The sequence below is a fragment of the Harpia harpyja genome, chromosome 19 (genome assembly GCF_026419915.1).
Source record: "Harpia harpyja isolate bHarHar1 chromosome 19, bHarHar1 primary haplotype, whole genome shotgun sequence".
Lineage (NCBI taxonomy): Eukaryota > Metazoa > Chordata > Aves > Accipitriformes > Accipitridae > Harpia > Harpia harpyja.
The window spans coordinates 17,795,368-17,812,167 of record NC_068958.1 but is presented as its reverse complement, the minus strand read 5'-3'; the positions used below and the strand labels follow the sequence as shown (position 1 = coordinate 17,812,167).

The 16,800-nt window shown below is 44.5% G+C and overlaps 1 protein-coding gene across 1 annotated transcript in view; it reads right to left on the bottom strand.

Moving 5' to 3' along the window:
* Positions 1–367: 367 nt before the first annotated feature.
* The window catches only part of GNAI3 (G protein subunit alpha i3), a 33,557-nt gene continuing 17,124 nt past the window's right edge, over positions 368–16,800 (bottom strand). Inside the window, exons 2-9 of the mRNA XM_052815836.1 lie at positions 15,430–15,472; positions 15,180–15,321; positions 12,846–13,003; positions 5,918–6,046; positions 3,312–3,441; positions 2,673–2,826; positions 1,623–1,836; positions 368–1,519 (exon numbers count right to left, since the gene is read on the bottom strand). Coding sequence (XP_052671796.1) covers positions 1,646–1,836; positions 2,673–2,826; positions 3,312–3,441; positions 5,918–6,046; positions 12,846–13,003; positions 15,180–15,321; positions 15,430–15,472 — 947 coding nt within the window. The 3' untranslated portion in view covers positions 368–1,519; positions 1,623–1,645. The remainder of the gene's footprint in view (positions 1,520–1,622; positions 1,837–2,672; positions 2,827–3,311; positions 3,442–5,917; positions 6,047–12,845; positions 13,004–15,179; positions 15,322–15,429; positions 15,473–16,800) is intronic.

Sequence of the window (16,800 nt, the reverse complement as noted above, 5' to 3'; positions counted from 1 at the left end):
AGTGTCTTCGAAATGAGTTACATCTACATCATGTAACAATATCCAGAGTAGTCATTTTCCCATCAGGTTCAAAAGAGGCAGTGAGACTTGTGCTATAAATAAGCAGCAAACTAACCATCTGCCAATAATCCTGATGAGCAACTGGATGCCTGCCGTTCTCCATCTGTGCCAGCACAACCCAAGTCTTTGGGAGCAGCAGAACTGGCTGCACAGAGAGCACTGACAGTCATGTACGATGAAGCACGAGGAACTTCCCTGTCCCGTTAATTACACCCATTTCCCATCAAAGTGCTTACCTTCCTTCTCCAGCAAAGCACAAAAGAGGGGAATGCTCCTGGAAAAATTAAGAATAAACTAGAGAAAAGGCTAAACTGTTTACTCACCATTTTAATACTGCCAACAACTATAACAGATTGAAACTGTACACATGACAAATTGGGAAAAAGTCTCAATGCAATGGTTCAGCAAAGGAATGTACTGACTGATTATGAACATTACTACAGTAAAAACAATGGCAAACCGGAATTTGGCACCACATATACAAAGTAAAGGCATGCTTGTCAATACAGCTTAGGAGTCTCTGAACAGAAAAGGCCATGGTAAATGCAGAACAAGGTGCATCCTTTACAAAATTGCCCACCGGTTTAGACCAAAAATGCACAAGAATCTAAGTGGTTGATTTAGTAGCTCTGTAGCAGCACGCGTTTCCCATCCAGTTTGGAGCTCAGAATTTCAGCTCTCCAACCAACGCAGCCCAGGTACACATTCACCGCATAGCTGGCTTTATGCTTACCACGCAGAATGAATCTCAATTTGGCTATCAGCATAAACCAGGTTCACCCCTAACCATAAGCTAAAAAGACTCGCTTATCCTGCTGCAGAAGCTTCTTTCAAAAGCCTTATGGTAGCAGGATGGTAACAAATTACACATCAGAAAAAGCCAAAGCTATCGCCATAAGAGCTCTAAGGATCCTTTAAGTAGTTGCAGAAATATTAAATCCTGACCATACCCAAGTGTTAAAAACAAAGAGTTCCTGCTAAGAGGAATACTTTCTGCATGATCTGGTCACATGTGCATAGTTAAGTGATTTTTTTTGTTGTTTTTTTTATTTTTAAAACAAGATTTGTTTGCAAATAAAGAAATAAAATTTAGTAAAGTTATAGTTTTCTTGATGGAAAAAACCTTAAAAACAGACTAGTGGTGGCTTGTTAACCAAAGAAAGAGAGAAAGCTACATATCGAAGGTCTGGAATCCAGCACCTCAACTTCACAACAGCTGTACACATTTGAGATTACGCCATCCAAACGATGCCAGGATGATCTAGTCACACTAACAGTTGTTCCATCTTGACCTAACTTCAACATCCCGTATCAATAAAAAGGTCCCTAATACAGAAGATTGTGCTAAAGAATGCAACGATTCTGCATGCTGTTTTCATTTCCCTGGTCCTGTTCATGCTTGCAGCTGTCCCCATGAGGCAGCAAAGAGTCTGGTTCTCAAAACGCCACACCATAAAAACTGAAAAGAAAACAGCAAGCATTAGTGAGGTGCAAGGCAAAGCCAGCCCAAGCTGGTGCACAATGCTTAAAACACTATGAGCGGCTGAGCAGCTCAGCTTTACCTTCTTCCCACGCCCCTTCCTTCTCAATAGAGTCCACATTCCTTCAGGTTGTTTTTAATGATAACATCTGTAACAGCATCAAACACAAACTGCACATTCTTGGTGTCAGTGGCACAGGTGAAGTGTGTGTAGATCTCCTTGGTGTCTTTTCTCCGGTTCAGATCTTCAAACTGACACTGGATGTACGCAGCTGCTTCCTCGTACGTGTTGGAGCCTGAAAAAGATAAGATCCCTTACTTTGGCCAGCAGTTCACAGCAGAGAGATCTTTTAAGTACATATTAAGCTGCTTGCAACCATCTGTCTTATCCAGCTACAAATCCAAATCCACCATTAACCCCTTCTTGTAAATCTGAAGTCTATTCCCAGCTGCTGGTCAGTGACCTTGGACAAGTCACTCCTGCAACTCACCGACTGCTCCCTGCTCCAGCCTCCCTGCCCAGAGATACCAGAAAGGAACATTGTACACTGGCTACAGTAATGCTTCATGCTAGAAACATGTAGTTATAGCAGAAGAGTGACAAATGACAGGAATAAGCAGGTTTGAAGGAAGGACCATTTAAAAAACATCTAAATGCCTGGAGTAGTGACTAGGTAAAGCATCACATCCGTGCAGGGCCATGGTAGGGAAGGGCTGCAAAACAGACTGTTGCTAAAAAACCCACAGACACAGCAGGGTGGACAAGTGCCATACCCAGAACATGGATAAATTTCATAGCCGCTAAAAATTGAAGTTAAATGGAAGTATTGTCCTAATAACATGTGGAAAATGCACAGTGACCTTGATTTGCTGGAGTGCAATACTTTGCTATCCGTAATCCAGGCCATAAAACACATGGACAAAGGCTGTTCCGAACCACAGATATGCATGACCACATCTCTTCCGAGAAAATGAGCTATCAGCTAACTTGACAGCCCAAATTTGCTGCCCAAGAGACAGAGTTAAGGGAATAGGGAAAAAGATAAGCTTTTAAATTATCTTGGATTGTGTAGGCTTTGACTGACTCATTCCTGGCACCAAATAAAACACAGCTTCAGGAGCCCAACCTTACCTGTGTACTCTGGATAGCAGATTGTTAGTGGGCTTTTCTTAATCTTTTCCTCAAACAGGTCCTTCTTGTTCAAGAAGAGAATGATCGATGTGTCTGTAAACCATTTGTTGTTGCAAATGCTGTCAAACAGTTTCATACTCTCATGCATCCGGTTCTGGAAAATAAAGTGAGACGGGCAATGCATCATTCCAGAGCTATTAGGGGAGGATGGGGTGGGGGGACAGACAGGCTTTACTGCAAAGGCCAGACTAAAGAGTCGAGTGTCACTGACATATCCTCACTGCCACCTCATCAGGAAGAGCATGGGCACAACCCTGAGCAGGGGTCAGGTTACCTCTTCATCCTGTAACTGCCCTGGGACTCCTCCACTGAGGTACTCACACCTAGGGGAACAGGCTGCAGGGACAACTCAAGGCACCCCCCTCTAACCAGGGCCTGGAGAAAAATCTCATTTATGCATTATGTTTATCAGTTTCTGGGGCAAGATACTGCAGGCTGCTGCAAGGAAGTGCTCATCTTCACAGCCCTTGAACAACTGCAACAAGAGGTGCAAGCCAGAGATATGCCCACGGCATGATTCCACCTCCCTTCTCCTACACCGCCATGTAGCCAGGTACTGGTAACTCCTCCATAACATACCATTTCTTCATCCTCGGCCAAGACAAGGTCGTAATCGCTGAGGGCCACACAGAAAATAATTGCCGTCACGCCTTCAAAGCAGTGGATCCACTTCTTCCGCTCTGACCGTTGGCCACCAACATCAAACATCCTGGGAGAGGCAGAAGAACCATCTCAGAAGCTATGGAGACCTCCCTCCCCAGCCACCACACCGTTCACAGGGATGGAGGAGGCTCTGCTAAGCACTTTCAAACAAGCAGGGTTTACAGGAAAACAAGTACACAGCCTTCCATCAGCAAGGTCAACAGCTCTGAGTCCTTCCTTTCTCAGGAGGGTGCCCACTGGATTTTAAAATTCTTTTCTTCAGAGCAATTTCAGCAGGAAGAACTAGATGTTACCTACATCGCTATCCAGAAGTCTGCTGATTCACCAGGGCATGCCTATTTTGTTCTCTGTCTCCTATTTCCTTAGCAACAATCCATTTGCTTGACTGGACTCCAAACACCTACTCATAGCCAGCTCTTCCAGTTAATTGACACTGCGTCTGACAAAGGATTATCTGGAACATACTACCTGCATGCTACTACTGGGACCCAGAAAAAAAATTAATGGGGTTAAGAAACAGTTTCATGTATTAAAAAAATAACCTGTAAGCTACTGAAGTTTAAAGGCTGCAAAGCTGCTTACAGAATTTCTGTCTATAAAAAAAACCACAAGTGTCTTGGACACTTACAACATCCTGCTCACCAAAATATTTTGACGAGAAGCAGGATTGCCCAGGATGTTCCGATGGAGTGTGACTTAATTAAATCAAGCCAGATACAAATCAATATCCAAGAGCTATGAAAAATCATAATCATTGATTTGTTATCAGAGCAAACAGGCAGACAAGAGAGAAACTGCCCAGGGTGGGCCAAAAGCAATGCAATTTAATGATGCCAAACAAGGCAGCCAGAAGTGCCGTTCAGCTAACTCCAATCTTCTGTTTAACGTAAACCGTCCCTGCGGACCACAGGAGGAAAGATGAAAATCTCTGTGAGGATACAGGCTATTTACTTAGCTTGTACCATTTGCCATTACTCTCTGCTGTTAGCGCAGAGACATCTGGAAAGGAATAGCATCCTTGACAACTCAGCTTCGGCAAGCTAATCCAAATTCGAGTCACAGTTATACTAAAGCTACCTCAGCCCGTTATTAATGTCTGAGATTTAACATCAAGGCTTCCATCGCGGGAAAGATGGCAGCTTCAGGGTTTAAGATGTATTAATGCTTTCCTTTGTGGAGCAAATCCCTCTGAGATGAGACACCTCGTGTCTCAGGCTCTGCACATGATCAATGACTCCAGGCAGGCTTGGGAAAGAGCAATTCCCCTCTTTGCATCAGGAAGGCAAGCCTCTGAGTGCTCAGCCATTTCACTTTAAAAGAAGGGTTATAATGATTAAACAGAATATGCCTGCTACCTCCAGCTCATTCTTCTGTTAGTCAGACATGATGATTTTTAAAAGAGCACCACACACTGCAGCTGGAAATGCTAATCCTAATACATCACGACAGAAGACAAGTTTTTCCCTGGACGAACCAGAAGCCGTGTAAATAGCTCAGTGATGCAAAGTGTTTAGGCATTTTTGTTAAAACGGTTCATAAGTTAAGACAGTTCAGAAGCCAGAATGCTACTGTTCTCCCAAAAAAGCATGCAAACAAATCAGATTTTATAAGCAACACTTGGATTTTTGCTATAGTTCTTTCAAACTGTTTTCAAACACAAGCTAAAAATCAGCAAACAGATGCTTATTTAAAGGCTCTGAGCAACAAAGACTTGAAAACATTGCCATAGACAAAGAGAACTCGCCCAAGATACAGGCGCTGCATTTTCCTACATCCACATTACAGGACACGAATGCCCACTCCATTGGGCTCCAGGCTGTTTGTCAGGAGTGCGCTTGGGATCCAAAGCGAGGATTTTCTAATGAGCAGATCAAGAGCGGGGAGGAGAGCTAAACTGCAGGCTAGCAGCCGCTACAGAGGTTAGAGGGAGCTCAATTAGTGATACGTAAAGGGACACTGCCAAGACCAGGCTCGATACCTGAGCCCTGCAGAGACTGAATTTAGAAGGCAGAGAGGACAGGCAAGTCCCATCCTCTGCAGTGTCACACAAAGGCAGCAAGTCCCCAACACACTTTCTGCATGCCCCACTCCTGCTCCACAGCAAGTGTCAGTCAGCACAGTCATCTACAGCTTTGTGGAGAACACCATGCAGCCCAGAGCCAAGACTGTGACTGCAGGGAGAGCTCTTATCTCCCACTTCAAAGGAAGGGGTTAAATTCAAACTCAAAATCCAGGAGTCAGTGTCCTTTTAGTATATTTTTTTTTTCTGATCCTGTAAACAAGCAGTCAGTACCTGTGTCTGCGATTCCAACATAAAAGCAGCTGAAAAGAACAGAAGAAGGCAAATAAAAGTCAAACCAGTATCTCCAGTGAGCAATGCCAGTAGAGAGGGAGTGTAACGGAGGCAAGGAGAACAGTCAAAACAGGGCAAGATGTTTTGCAGCGCAGGTGTGGGACCTACCACCACCACGCACTGAAGAAGTCACCACATTCCACAGGGACAAGCACTGCCCTTCACTTACTTGAAGTACAGGTCCTTGAAGGTGAAGTGAGTTTCCACAATGCCTGTAGTTTTAACTCTGGTCCGCAGAACATCCTGCTGAGTTGGAATATAGGTCGGCTGGGATATTCTATCCAAGTCATTTAGGTAACTAAACCAGAAGAGACAACACAAGATGTGCTTTTTTTAGTCTGCTTGCTTGCCATGAATCTTTTATAAACTGCAGAAGAAAGTCATCACGGAATTTATTCATCATCTTCACACAGTACAGACCTCAAACATGCAGCAAAAAAAACCCCTCGGGTCTACCCCAGGGTTGATTTTATGGGCTTTTTTTTTTTTTTTAACCCCTCCCCATATGACCTTGCAGCATGTGCTGGATAGAGTTCAGCTAGCTGGGGAGTGAAGCCTGATAAGAAGCTAGCACGAGAAGTACTGCTGATGCAGAAGCCATGCCAAGACTGGTATCTCATGGGGCAATTCAAAGTAGTCAAGGTCTTTCACATCAAAACACAATACAATAAATCCAGTGGCTCACTTTTAAAGGGTAAGGATACATCAAATGAACCGGGAGGAAAGAATTAAGCATCAAGAACTACCCCAAAACAGGCAGATTCATTCACCTTCTTTAGCAACAGCAAACTAACACAATGCTTGCCGGCTCCCCGACAGCACAGCTGCTGGAGGAAGCCATTTCTCTGCAGCATCAAGGCAATGCGCCCATTGAGACCCCAACTAATTCCAGCTCCAGCAGATTCCCTTTGAAGTTCGGCTCTCAGGCACATAAGTAAGAGGTATACATCATTTCCAGCAGTGGCAGAAATCCTGCTCCAGCCAGCAACACCTCTGAGGTAATTTTTCCTGTTAAGGGGAAGGCAACGGCCTCCTGCTTCTGCAAATGAAATGAGGATCGCTCCAGCTCCATTGGGAAGGGACTGGCCACGTCTTTATCAGGAATGGTTTTTAATCTATACAGTACTGCGTAACTGTGAGATTTTAGGGGCACAATGACTCTACACTGGTGTAATAAACCCTGCCCTCCCAGTCAAACCTTATTATCACAGATCTGTTGTCAGCCAGGGATCACACCTTCCCATACGCCTGAACGCTGTGCCAGGAACCCCAAACTTCCACTCGCCTTCGTCACCGAGCAGGCAACGTACTGAGTGACATCTCCCTCCTCCATCAGCTTCAGCATCTCCTCTGGCCAGGACTGCCAGCATATTTGCAGAGCACTGACCTATTTTCCAAACCCCAGAAGAATCCAGCCTACCTGCCAGCCTCCTGCCCATGCTTGCCCAGCACCACACGGCTTTTCTCAAAGGGCTGGTATCTGCAAGTGGTTTTAGCCCAGGAAGGGCCAACTCCTCTCATTCCTCTCTCATGTTCAGTGGGATGACAGGTTTGTGAACTGCTCTTTGACCAGAAACACAGCACCCAAAACTTACACTGGGGACTGGCTTTAGTTTCAGCTTAGTAAAACAGAATTTGGAAGGTACTTACCTTCATTAGGCTTCTGTTAAGAAATATTTCTGCTGAGGAAATAACATGCCCAGATTTCCCCCACCCCCTCCCGCCTCTTTCCTAACAATAGGAGTTTAGCTGGGATATGGTGGTTCAAAAGCTGATGGGAGTGCTACCTAAGAACTGACCCAGCAACTTCTAACAGCTTGACTTTGCTACAGGTCACACAGCTGCCCTGCATCACTGAAGTGATAAATGTGCAAGCTGAGGCTGTAAAGCATCTGCTCCTAATTGCCAGCTTTCAGCATCAGAAGTTTGGGCAGTGAAAGTGGTATAATTCCTACTTAAGGCTTTTTAGGCAGCCAGTGAGGAGTGGATGGAGTCAGGCAACTCCCACCAAATGAATTGCAAAGTGCCACAGAAACACTTGAAAGCCAGTCAGGGGAACAAGGTGTATCAGATTAAGCAGTGCTCTATCTGCAAGCTCCTTTAAAAAAATAAGCCTTGCCAGACTAATTCCAGGGAGACTCAAAGGGCAAATCCCATGGAAATGCCTAAGCAGTTGGAAGATCCAGCACAGGGGATTTCTCTGTAGCAGAAGAGCTGCCCAAGCGTACGTGCACACAGCCTCCTCCAGCCATCCTCGCCTTGCCAGAGGCAGTTGACTTTGTGGGCAGAGGAGGCAGCCATGCCCACCCAACAAAACCAGGCTGCAGAGCCCAACTTGTGCAGGCTGCCACTTCTTTCCCTCTACCATGTACAGATTTAGTGGAACTTGAAAAAAACCAAACAACAAAACAAACCCAAAACAAACAAACTGGAAAAGCACGGTCTGAGACTCATCATTTTGAGCGACTCATAACCCACAGCTTGCCACAGTCTGTCTGAAAGTTTAAAGATGTTCCTCACAAATATTGTTTTGGGAACTGAAAACATATACCTTACTGAATCTTTCTACATCCCACGCAGTTTGAATCCCTTTTCACAATCTCCTTCGCCACCAGGCTTCCTTCATACGCTGAGGTTGCAACACTTGTTCCCCACCTTGGATCCTTGTGTTTACAGAGCCAGCTATTTCTCATGCTTCAACATCACCTTGCAAACACAAGCTTGCAAAAAGATGGTTTTGTTTTGTTTCCCTTTTTTCCACCCTTAAAATGAGGGTTCAAGTACAAGAAAAGCTGACCAAAAGCCTACAGCATAACTCATGTTTGTCTTGGTGACCGTCCAAGGCTTCCCAGGACATCCTGTGCCAGACTGGCACTGGTTCAATACCTGCGTGTGCAAGGATCTGTAGTTCCAGTCCTATCAGAAAACCTGCCAGCTTCTGTGTCATCCCATCTCACACTCAGACTGCTCTATGAAACACTGACTGCAGGAGAGGGATGTTCTGAAGTGGACAGCTTTCAGTTGGTGAAGATAATAGAGTTCCCCTCCTCCCCATGCTCACATGAACCATGGAATGGTATTTTCCTAACAATTTGGTCATATTTCCTTTTAACACTGGAAACAATGCTTTCAAGGCCAAAAAAGGCTCTGAAAGCTCTGAAAGATTCATGCAAAGCATTTATTATGAACGGCTATCCGCAGCCTGAGCTAGGGGAAGGAGGGGCTGTCACCATCACACCCGAAGGCAGAGCAGCAAACAAAAGCCAGCCTTTGCCAGGGAGAGGAGACAAGAGGCTAGAAAGATGGAGGTTTGGTACCCAGGTGGGTCAATATTTGCAGCCACCAAACACCAAGCCTTCAAGAAACATTATCACAAGCACCTGTTCCGGTCTGAAAACACAAACAGTATTCTTCCTACATAGGTTGACAGCTCACACAGAATTAATCATCTCTAGCCAAGTCTTCCTGCAGCAAGAAGAAAGCAGGTGAAGACCTGGTGAAATCTATATTTAAGAAATGCATTTATTTTGCGGAAGTCTGTCTCCTCTCTCCCCTCATCTTTAGCTGGATTTTGGCAGATAAAGCAAAGCAGAGAACACGGTAACAGAGCAGGATCTCCAGGAAAAGGGAATGTTGCTTATTACCTTTATCAATTTGAATGCTCATTTGGGCCAGCTAAGACAGACCCACAGGCTGCAGCACAGACCTACAGATGAAAAAGCTCACTTCAAAAACCTGAGCTGTGATCCCAAGGTGGTGCTAGTCGAGGGGAATCACAGGAAAGCATCAGGAGGACAATGCCCTGTAAGCTAGTGCTTGAAAGCAAAGAGGAGGGAAAAAAACCACATAGAAATAATCTAGGTTTTATCCAGCATCATGTCAGTGAATTCAGGCCAAAACTGCCACTTGGGAACAAGACAAGATATGCCAGAATAGAGAACGGTTGATCAGAAACTGTGCTAATTGCCTGCGAGACAGCAGATAATTACCTACAGTATCAGCAGACTGGTGTCCGCATGAACTTCAGAAAAAGTAGCGAAACCAGCAACTAAAATATTTTAAAGCATTATCTCCTTGCTGACATTTCCAAGTATCAGACAGAGGCAATTGAAGAGATGCACAAGACAGCAACATGCCTTAGCATCCACACTGCTGCACCATCAAACAGGTTCTTGTTCTTTGTAGCTATTATACCAAGAACTGTGCACAAAGGTCTGAAACATGTCTCCACGGCATCAACGTGAGATGGGAACAGTGAGCTACGGAGCATTTGCTCACGTCATAGGTAAAGAAAAAGGGGAAGTTGCAATAAGGCAAGCAAAGATAGCAATGTTTGAAATATCCCACCAAAAGAGTAGGGTGGTTGCTACAGGGCCGTTATCATATGCTGCCTGGAGAAGACACTGAGTGTTTACACTAGTGCTTTAACATCCACAGTTTAGACCAAGTTACTCAACTGTTCTTAAAAAAAAAAAAAAAAAAAAAACACCAAACCCAAGAAGAAAACATGCAAAACACTATGATTCCAGGACAGATCATTTGGATTAGTGTCACAAGTGGTTATCTTTAGGAGCTTACTCCCCCCCATTGTGTACGGATTACAACACACCGTTATTATGGTTGTCTCCTCTCCTCCCACACGGCCTCCTGCCTGCCAGGGCAGCTCTCTGACAGGCAGGATCCCTGCCTGCACAAGGGGAAGTGCTCAGCGAGGCAGGAAACAGCAGGAAGAAAAGTTTTCAGAACAATTCAATGCTGCCCTGCAAACCTTGGCTCTCTGCCACTGCACTCTTGATCCTGATGCCACCTAATTTTCACAAGCAATGGTTCATAAGTTCCTCTTTTTTTCCCCCCCCATTCTGGGTGTCTCAGCAGAGGCCCTGAGGTCTGATGTGAAGCAAGGAACAGCACCCAATCAGCTAGAACAGGGCTTGAAACACAGCACAATACTGAATTTCAGCTGGAAAACCAGTCATCTCGAATGGGGCACATATTTAAAGGCTGCTAACCCTGAAGTTTCAGTCCCATTTGTAGGAGATATTGAAAGGAACAGGGAAGTGAAATTCCCCCAGGACAACTGCACACAAAAGCTAGTACCTACGTGACCACCACCACAAAAAGCGATTGCAAGACGTCCATTCTTTAAGCATGGACAAGGGAAATAACAGGGTAACACCAGAAAATAAGGCAGGTCAGGAGCCATGTATTGAGCAGCGAGGAAAAAATACTGCCTGAATGCTCATCTGGCAGCTCATTTTGTATGCTGGCGAGGCAGGGGTCCTGCAGGACAAAACAGGTTTGTAACTGTGTGATCGTGCTCTGCTCTACAGGAACCCCACTCACAGTGTTTCTTAACTGCTGGGTTGCTGGGCTACTGATTCAAAATAATACTGCTTTAGTGCAACTTCCTGTGGTCTTAGGACAGGAAGCAAAATTTTCTGATGCACTTATCACAAAAGTGCCACGTGGGTCATCATCAGGCTGAAATCTCTCTGCCACGCAGATCTGACACCAGCCCATGACAGTAATTCATCACAGTAGCTGTGCCAACACATACCAGTACCAGAAACTGGACATGAGTGGGTTGCAGATATTTGCAAACAGGAGTAACCTTCGGAATCCAGTCTCTGGAAGGTAGTCAGGTCAAGTGGGCACCTACTAAAGCAGGCTAACACCCTCTCTCCCCAATCTGCTCTGCTTCTGCCCCCTTTCTACCCTGTTTTCTCCAACCTGCCTTCATTCTCCTTCTCTTTCAAAGCTGACCATCAAGACCACAAAGCCAAGGTTCCCCATCTTTAGCTTTCTCCTTAAGCTTCACTCAACCACTTATGCTTTCTGCCGTAGATCCTCTGCTCAAGAAGTCTGTAAGCTTTCCTTCTCTTCTCCACATCTTTTCATTAAATTATCCCCTCATTCCCCTCCCTCCTCATCTATCCTTTTTTCTCCCTTTGAATCTGAAGTTTCCTCCTTTCATGCTGTAAAGGCACACACAAATCTGAGAAAGCCTCCTCTTGTCAACTCGCTTACCTTGATCTAAACCCATGATAGCCTGCCAAGATGTTACCAATTTAGAAGAATTTGTCCCTATTTTCAAGCTAAAATATGCTCTGCAGAGAAAGAGCCTGCAGGCAACTGAGCTGTGACACATGTAGAGCTTCTTTATAAAGCACTTCCAAACTAATTTTTCAAAGGCTTAAAACTTGGCTAAATTGAGACAAGTTTTCAGCTGGACATCAGGAGGCACACTTAACCCCAAAATCATCCTTTCAGAGTTTCAAATATTTGTTCTAGAGAAACCAAGCACATGACTTAAGAAAAAAGCATCAACTGTTTTGCTCATTAGAAGAAATAGTTTCCCCTCCCTGCACTAACCTGCCTCTTGGAAATAGATGAGGCATTTAGTCAAAATTCTCATTAACCAGACAGCAGCAGCCTATTCATCTAGTCATAACTTTCCAATTGTTAGGCAATTGTGTGTATTTTAGAAACAGAACAATAAGAAGGTTTATAGCTAGCCTGCAGCGCTGCCCGTGTGGTGTCAGGCACAGAAACAGAAGCTTAGTGAGAGCTGTTAAGGAGAACAACTATGTGAATATTGATCTGCCGGTATCAGGAGATCCCACTATTGGAAATTGCTGCTCATTACAAATTTGGTAGTTTAATCAGGAGCTCGGTTTCAGGAGGTGTTACTTAGGGATAATCAAGGTGACATAGCAGATCTGCTGCTGTAACAATCCATCTTAATGCAAGCTGCTAAGTTATTCCTCCACTAAAAACAGATTAGCAAATTCACTTAGGCACAAAACAAGGAATGTTGTTTTTTCCCAATACTACATACAGGGAAGACAAACAGTAAACCTGACTTTGATGAGCTAAAGCACCAAGTCACCTTGTGAGCCCAGTCCCATGTAAACCAGTTAGACTAGGGTTTCCGTGAGCCCAGTCCCATGTAAACCAGTTAGACTAGGGTTTCCGTCCACTCCCTCAGAATGGGACCCTCACGACCCAAGTACCACCCTGCTTTCAGTGACACCAGCCCGTTTTGAACACTATTTGGTTAGCTGGGAGGAGCCCAGAAGCTGGTAACAGTTTCTTACTATGATGCAGAGTCATTAAGCTGATATTCTCTCGATCTGCTGAAGCAGGCCTGAACTCCAGCATCTCTCCATAACCGCTTAATCACGCCAGCTAGCTCAGCGGTCATCACTCCTTCCTCTGCGCTTCCAGCTAATACAAACAACTGACGGGCATCGTCCTGCAGGAAGAGGGGAAATCAAAACAAGTTAGGATGTACACCTGTTTATACCTTTACAAATGACAGTGAGGTTTAACATCAGTGACGATCCCACGGGCTGCGGCAATGGCTCTAAGGAATCATGGTCTGCTCTCTCAGGCTGTCTGTCCAGTCTACTCCCCCAAATCATCAAGTTATTTTTCTCCTGCAGTCAGAAAGGCAAATTCTGGGCAAGAAGCTCTAGCCCATAGGGCAAGATGCGCTGATCACAGGTGGTACACAATGCTTCTGTCACGCCATCGCTGCAGAGATCACTGCTCCAAAGTAACAGGCAGCATTCACATCAGAAACATGAAATTTCAGTAACCTGGTGTAACATTTCAGAGAAAAGGTAGGAATGCCAATGTGCTACCATAGACTAATAAACTAAACAATAGTAATTTTTAAACTGGAAAACCTCTATAATAATGTTGTACAGTATGGTGACAAGGAAAAATTCAGTATCAAAAGCAAGCTTTGGATGATTATAGGTTTAAGGCTTTGAGGACTCGCCATTTGCTGCAATAGCTGTCAGAAGTAAGGGAGACCAACTTCTTAATAAAGCATTTCATCAGGAGATGGGATGGACTGATCAGGATTTGAGTGTCTGCCCTAGAACATGAAAAAGTCTTCTTAGAAGTCTTAGAGCAGGACCTCACTCTTCTACAAGTTAACAAGCAGATTTTGAAAGTGAAAAATAGGCTGACCTACATCCCACACTGATGTTTATTTCTACAGTGATCAGACCTGCCAGCATCCTTTTGGGAGATGTAAGAGACCTTTCACTATCCCAGCAAGTTCTCAACTTCAGACCATCTCCTCCTAACATCAGCTCCTCTCACTTGAGCCCTAAACCGTACTGCCCAGGACGTACCTAAGCTCCAGCAAGAGTCAAGTCAGCATGCTACTCCAAAGGGTACCTCCCTAGCACAAGCAACAGGCACCAAAATTAACTTAATCAAGGTCTGAACTGCCACAACACAGAGGTGGACCTCAGTTATGAATCTTTGCAGGTACAGCACTTATGGGTATGGCACTATGCTGACAGGTCACTGCTGTGGTTTGCTGTGAGACAATTGATTTGGTTACCCTTGGTCTTTTCCTAGGAAACTGTGACAAGTTTTTTGCCCTACAGGGTGGATTGGGACATAATAAAATTCTTGGCATGCGGCTTTTGTTCTGCTTTTGCAAAGCCAGCTAAGCCTGGGCAGGTCAACTGAGAAAGGAACTTGGATTTTAACATCTTCCTCCTTCCAGCTACATTAGCTAGGCTGAGATCACCACTCGGCTTCAACGAGCACAGAGGAAAGGTGAATGCCAGGGAGGATTTGGAGCAGCAGCCGAACAACAGCCTAGGTTAACGTGCAAGTGAAGATATGCTCTTCAGTCAGGATGTTTATATCGTCAGTTCAAAATATCTGTGGTTGCATCACATAGAAACGGTAGGTTACTTCACTTACCGTATATTAACTGTAAGCATGAGGAATTAGTGCCAGATAGCAAGACTCACAGGCTGTGCAGCCACTGCCCTATGCTGATATACACAATTCCTTTCTTTCTCCTACATGTTTTCAGGAGTCCCTGACTTCCCATTCTGTCTGTGCTTTCCCCACCACTATAGGAGTCAAGACTTCCTGACTTCAGTTTCTACCATCTTGAAGTGTTGGAGGTGAATGCTAGTAACAACCCAAGGAATACGCAGAACTGGATGGGTGGGGAAAAGCAGGGCCTCAACCCCCCAAAAAACTAAGAGGACAAGTACAAGTAGTGTAAGTGATTAAAATTTATTTGGCTCAGCTTAAAGATTAACTGGCACAATGCTGTGAAACACTACTGAAGATTGATGTCAAGCAATTTAAATCAAAGCTGAGAATTTTGTTAAAAAAACAAACAAAAAAAAATCAAATAGTTTAGACAAAGGTTTGGGGATTTTTGGGGGGGTTTTTTTGAGCATTCAGACTATTAAAGGTTCTTACCCGTAACCTCAGTAAAATACTTGATGCTTTGTACTGGCAATACATTACAGATTATGAAAGGTCTTTTGCTATTGTACCTTCCAACAAACATATTTCCACTGCGAGTGTCACAGACTGAATTTCCAGGATTAACACAATTCACAGTACAAACTCAGACTAAGGGAAATAAGTGAAATACTTACTGCTCTGGCAACTTCCCCAAAATCTATCTTTAGCCTTCCCATGGCTCTTATGATTGCAATGATGGACTGGATAGTATTGCTGTAGACAACCACTTTATATTGTTTGCATTCTTCCTCCGAGTAGCCATCCTCATGAATAATCCTGGAAGAAAACCAAGCCATCATTCCCAAGCCAAACCAGAAGGGCACCACAGATTTCTTATTTCATCTCGTACAAAAATGCAGTTTACATGCCTGCACTCTCACTTACTTCATCTGCTTCACAATGGTGCTTTTCCCAGACTCTCCAGCACCTGAAAAGCAAAAAAAATTCCAATTAGCAACCACATGAAATTAAAAGGAAAAGCAGAATGTACTCCTCCCAGTTCCCACACAGAAGTTGATGGGGTCTGGAGTAAGATGCTTCTTGTGCATTGCTGCTGGTAACAGAGCTCCACAGCAGCTGTCCCAGTCCTTTGGGAGGGATCACTGATGAGCACATCCACAGGTACGTCCTTCCTGGGTTTTATTTACAGATGCTGACAGCCATTATGCATTTGTCTGCTCAACTCCCCCCCCAAAAAATCACACCCCCCCCCAAAAAACCCCCACAAACCAAACCACCACCAAAACCTAGAATTTCTGAATTTCCAGAGTATACTTCTTAATCACTGAGGCTAGGTCTGAAAAACTGGGACAAGGATTTCTCTCTACCATCCCTCTCTTTCAGCTCAATAACTACAGTCCAAGGTAGCCCTACAGTTAAGTGCATCAACGTCATCAGCTACTACCCACCATTACTGAGCCATGCAAGATAAAAGCATTAGCCTTAAATAACCAGGTGGATGCAATCACAGATCCCAGAGCATTTTTACAATGAATATCTAATTCAGAAGCAATTGTGTGTGATACACAGTGCAAGGGAAGCAGAGCCAGAATAGAGCTCAAAAGCATGCACAAATTGCTCTTGCAGACCCAGGTGAAGCAGCTTAAGACATTAAAGCCCAGAAATGTGTTACTATGTCAGAGCAGGAACACCAAAATGGATCTTGCAGGTTCCCTTGTCCACTTAGCACAAAGTCAGCCAAATGTTGCCCATCATCATTCAAACTAATGCATTTTATCCACAGTGGAAAGACTAGGTGCGCTCCCATGATCCATTATTACTGCGTAGTGGTAAGCACACCGATACTACTCCTGAGCTAGATACCTCTTAAAACAGCTCTGGCAAAATTCAAAGAAGATACCTGTCTAGACTTGAAGTGGCAACTAAGATGTCTGTGAATCACCAGCAGGAAGATCAGGGACTGGGTTCCTGCTCTTACCCTCCAGCTGCCAACACTGGTTCCCACAGCCACTAGACAACTTGGGGATCTTCACTGTGGCACACCCATATGCATCCACCCACAGAACACGCAAGGCAAATTGTAATTGATTAACAAGCTCTATTCTCTATCATTTCCCACAATACAAGGATTATTATTCTGGGAAACTGAGGATAAAGAGACCCACGGGTTTAGCTCGGAAATGAGCCTTTGCCACAGGATGATTTCCAGTTGAAATATCAGACCTGCAGGCTGTGGCACTTGGACGTACCTGCACTGCAAACAGCCTTCCTTCAAAGAAAGGCAGAGAAACCTGG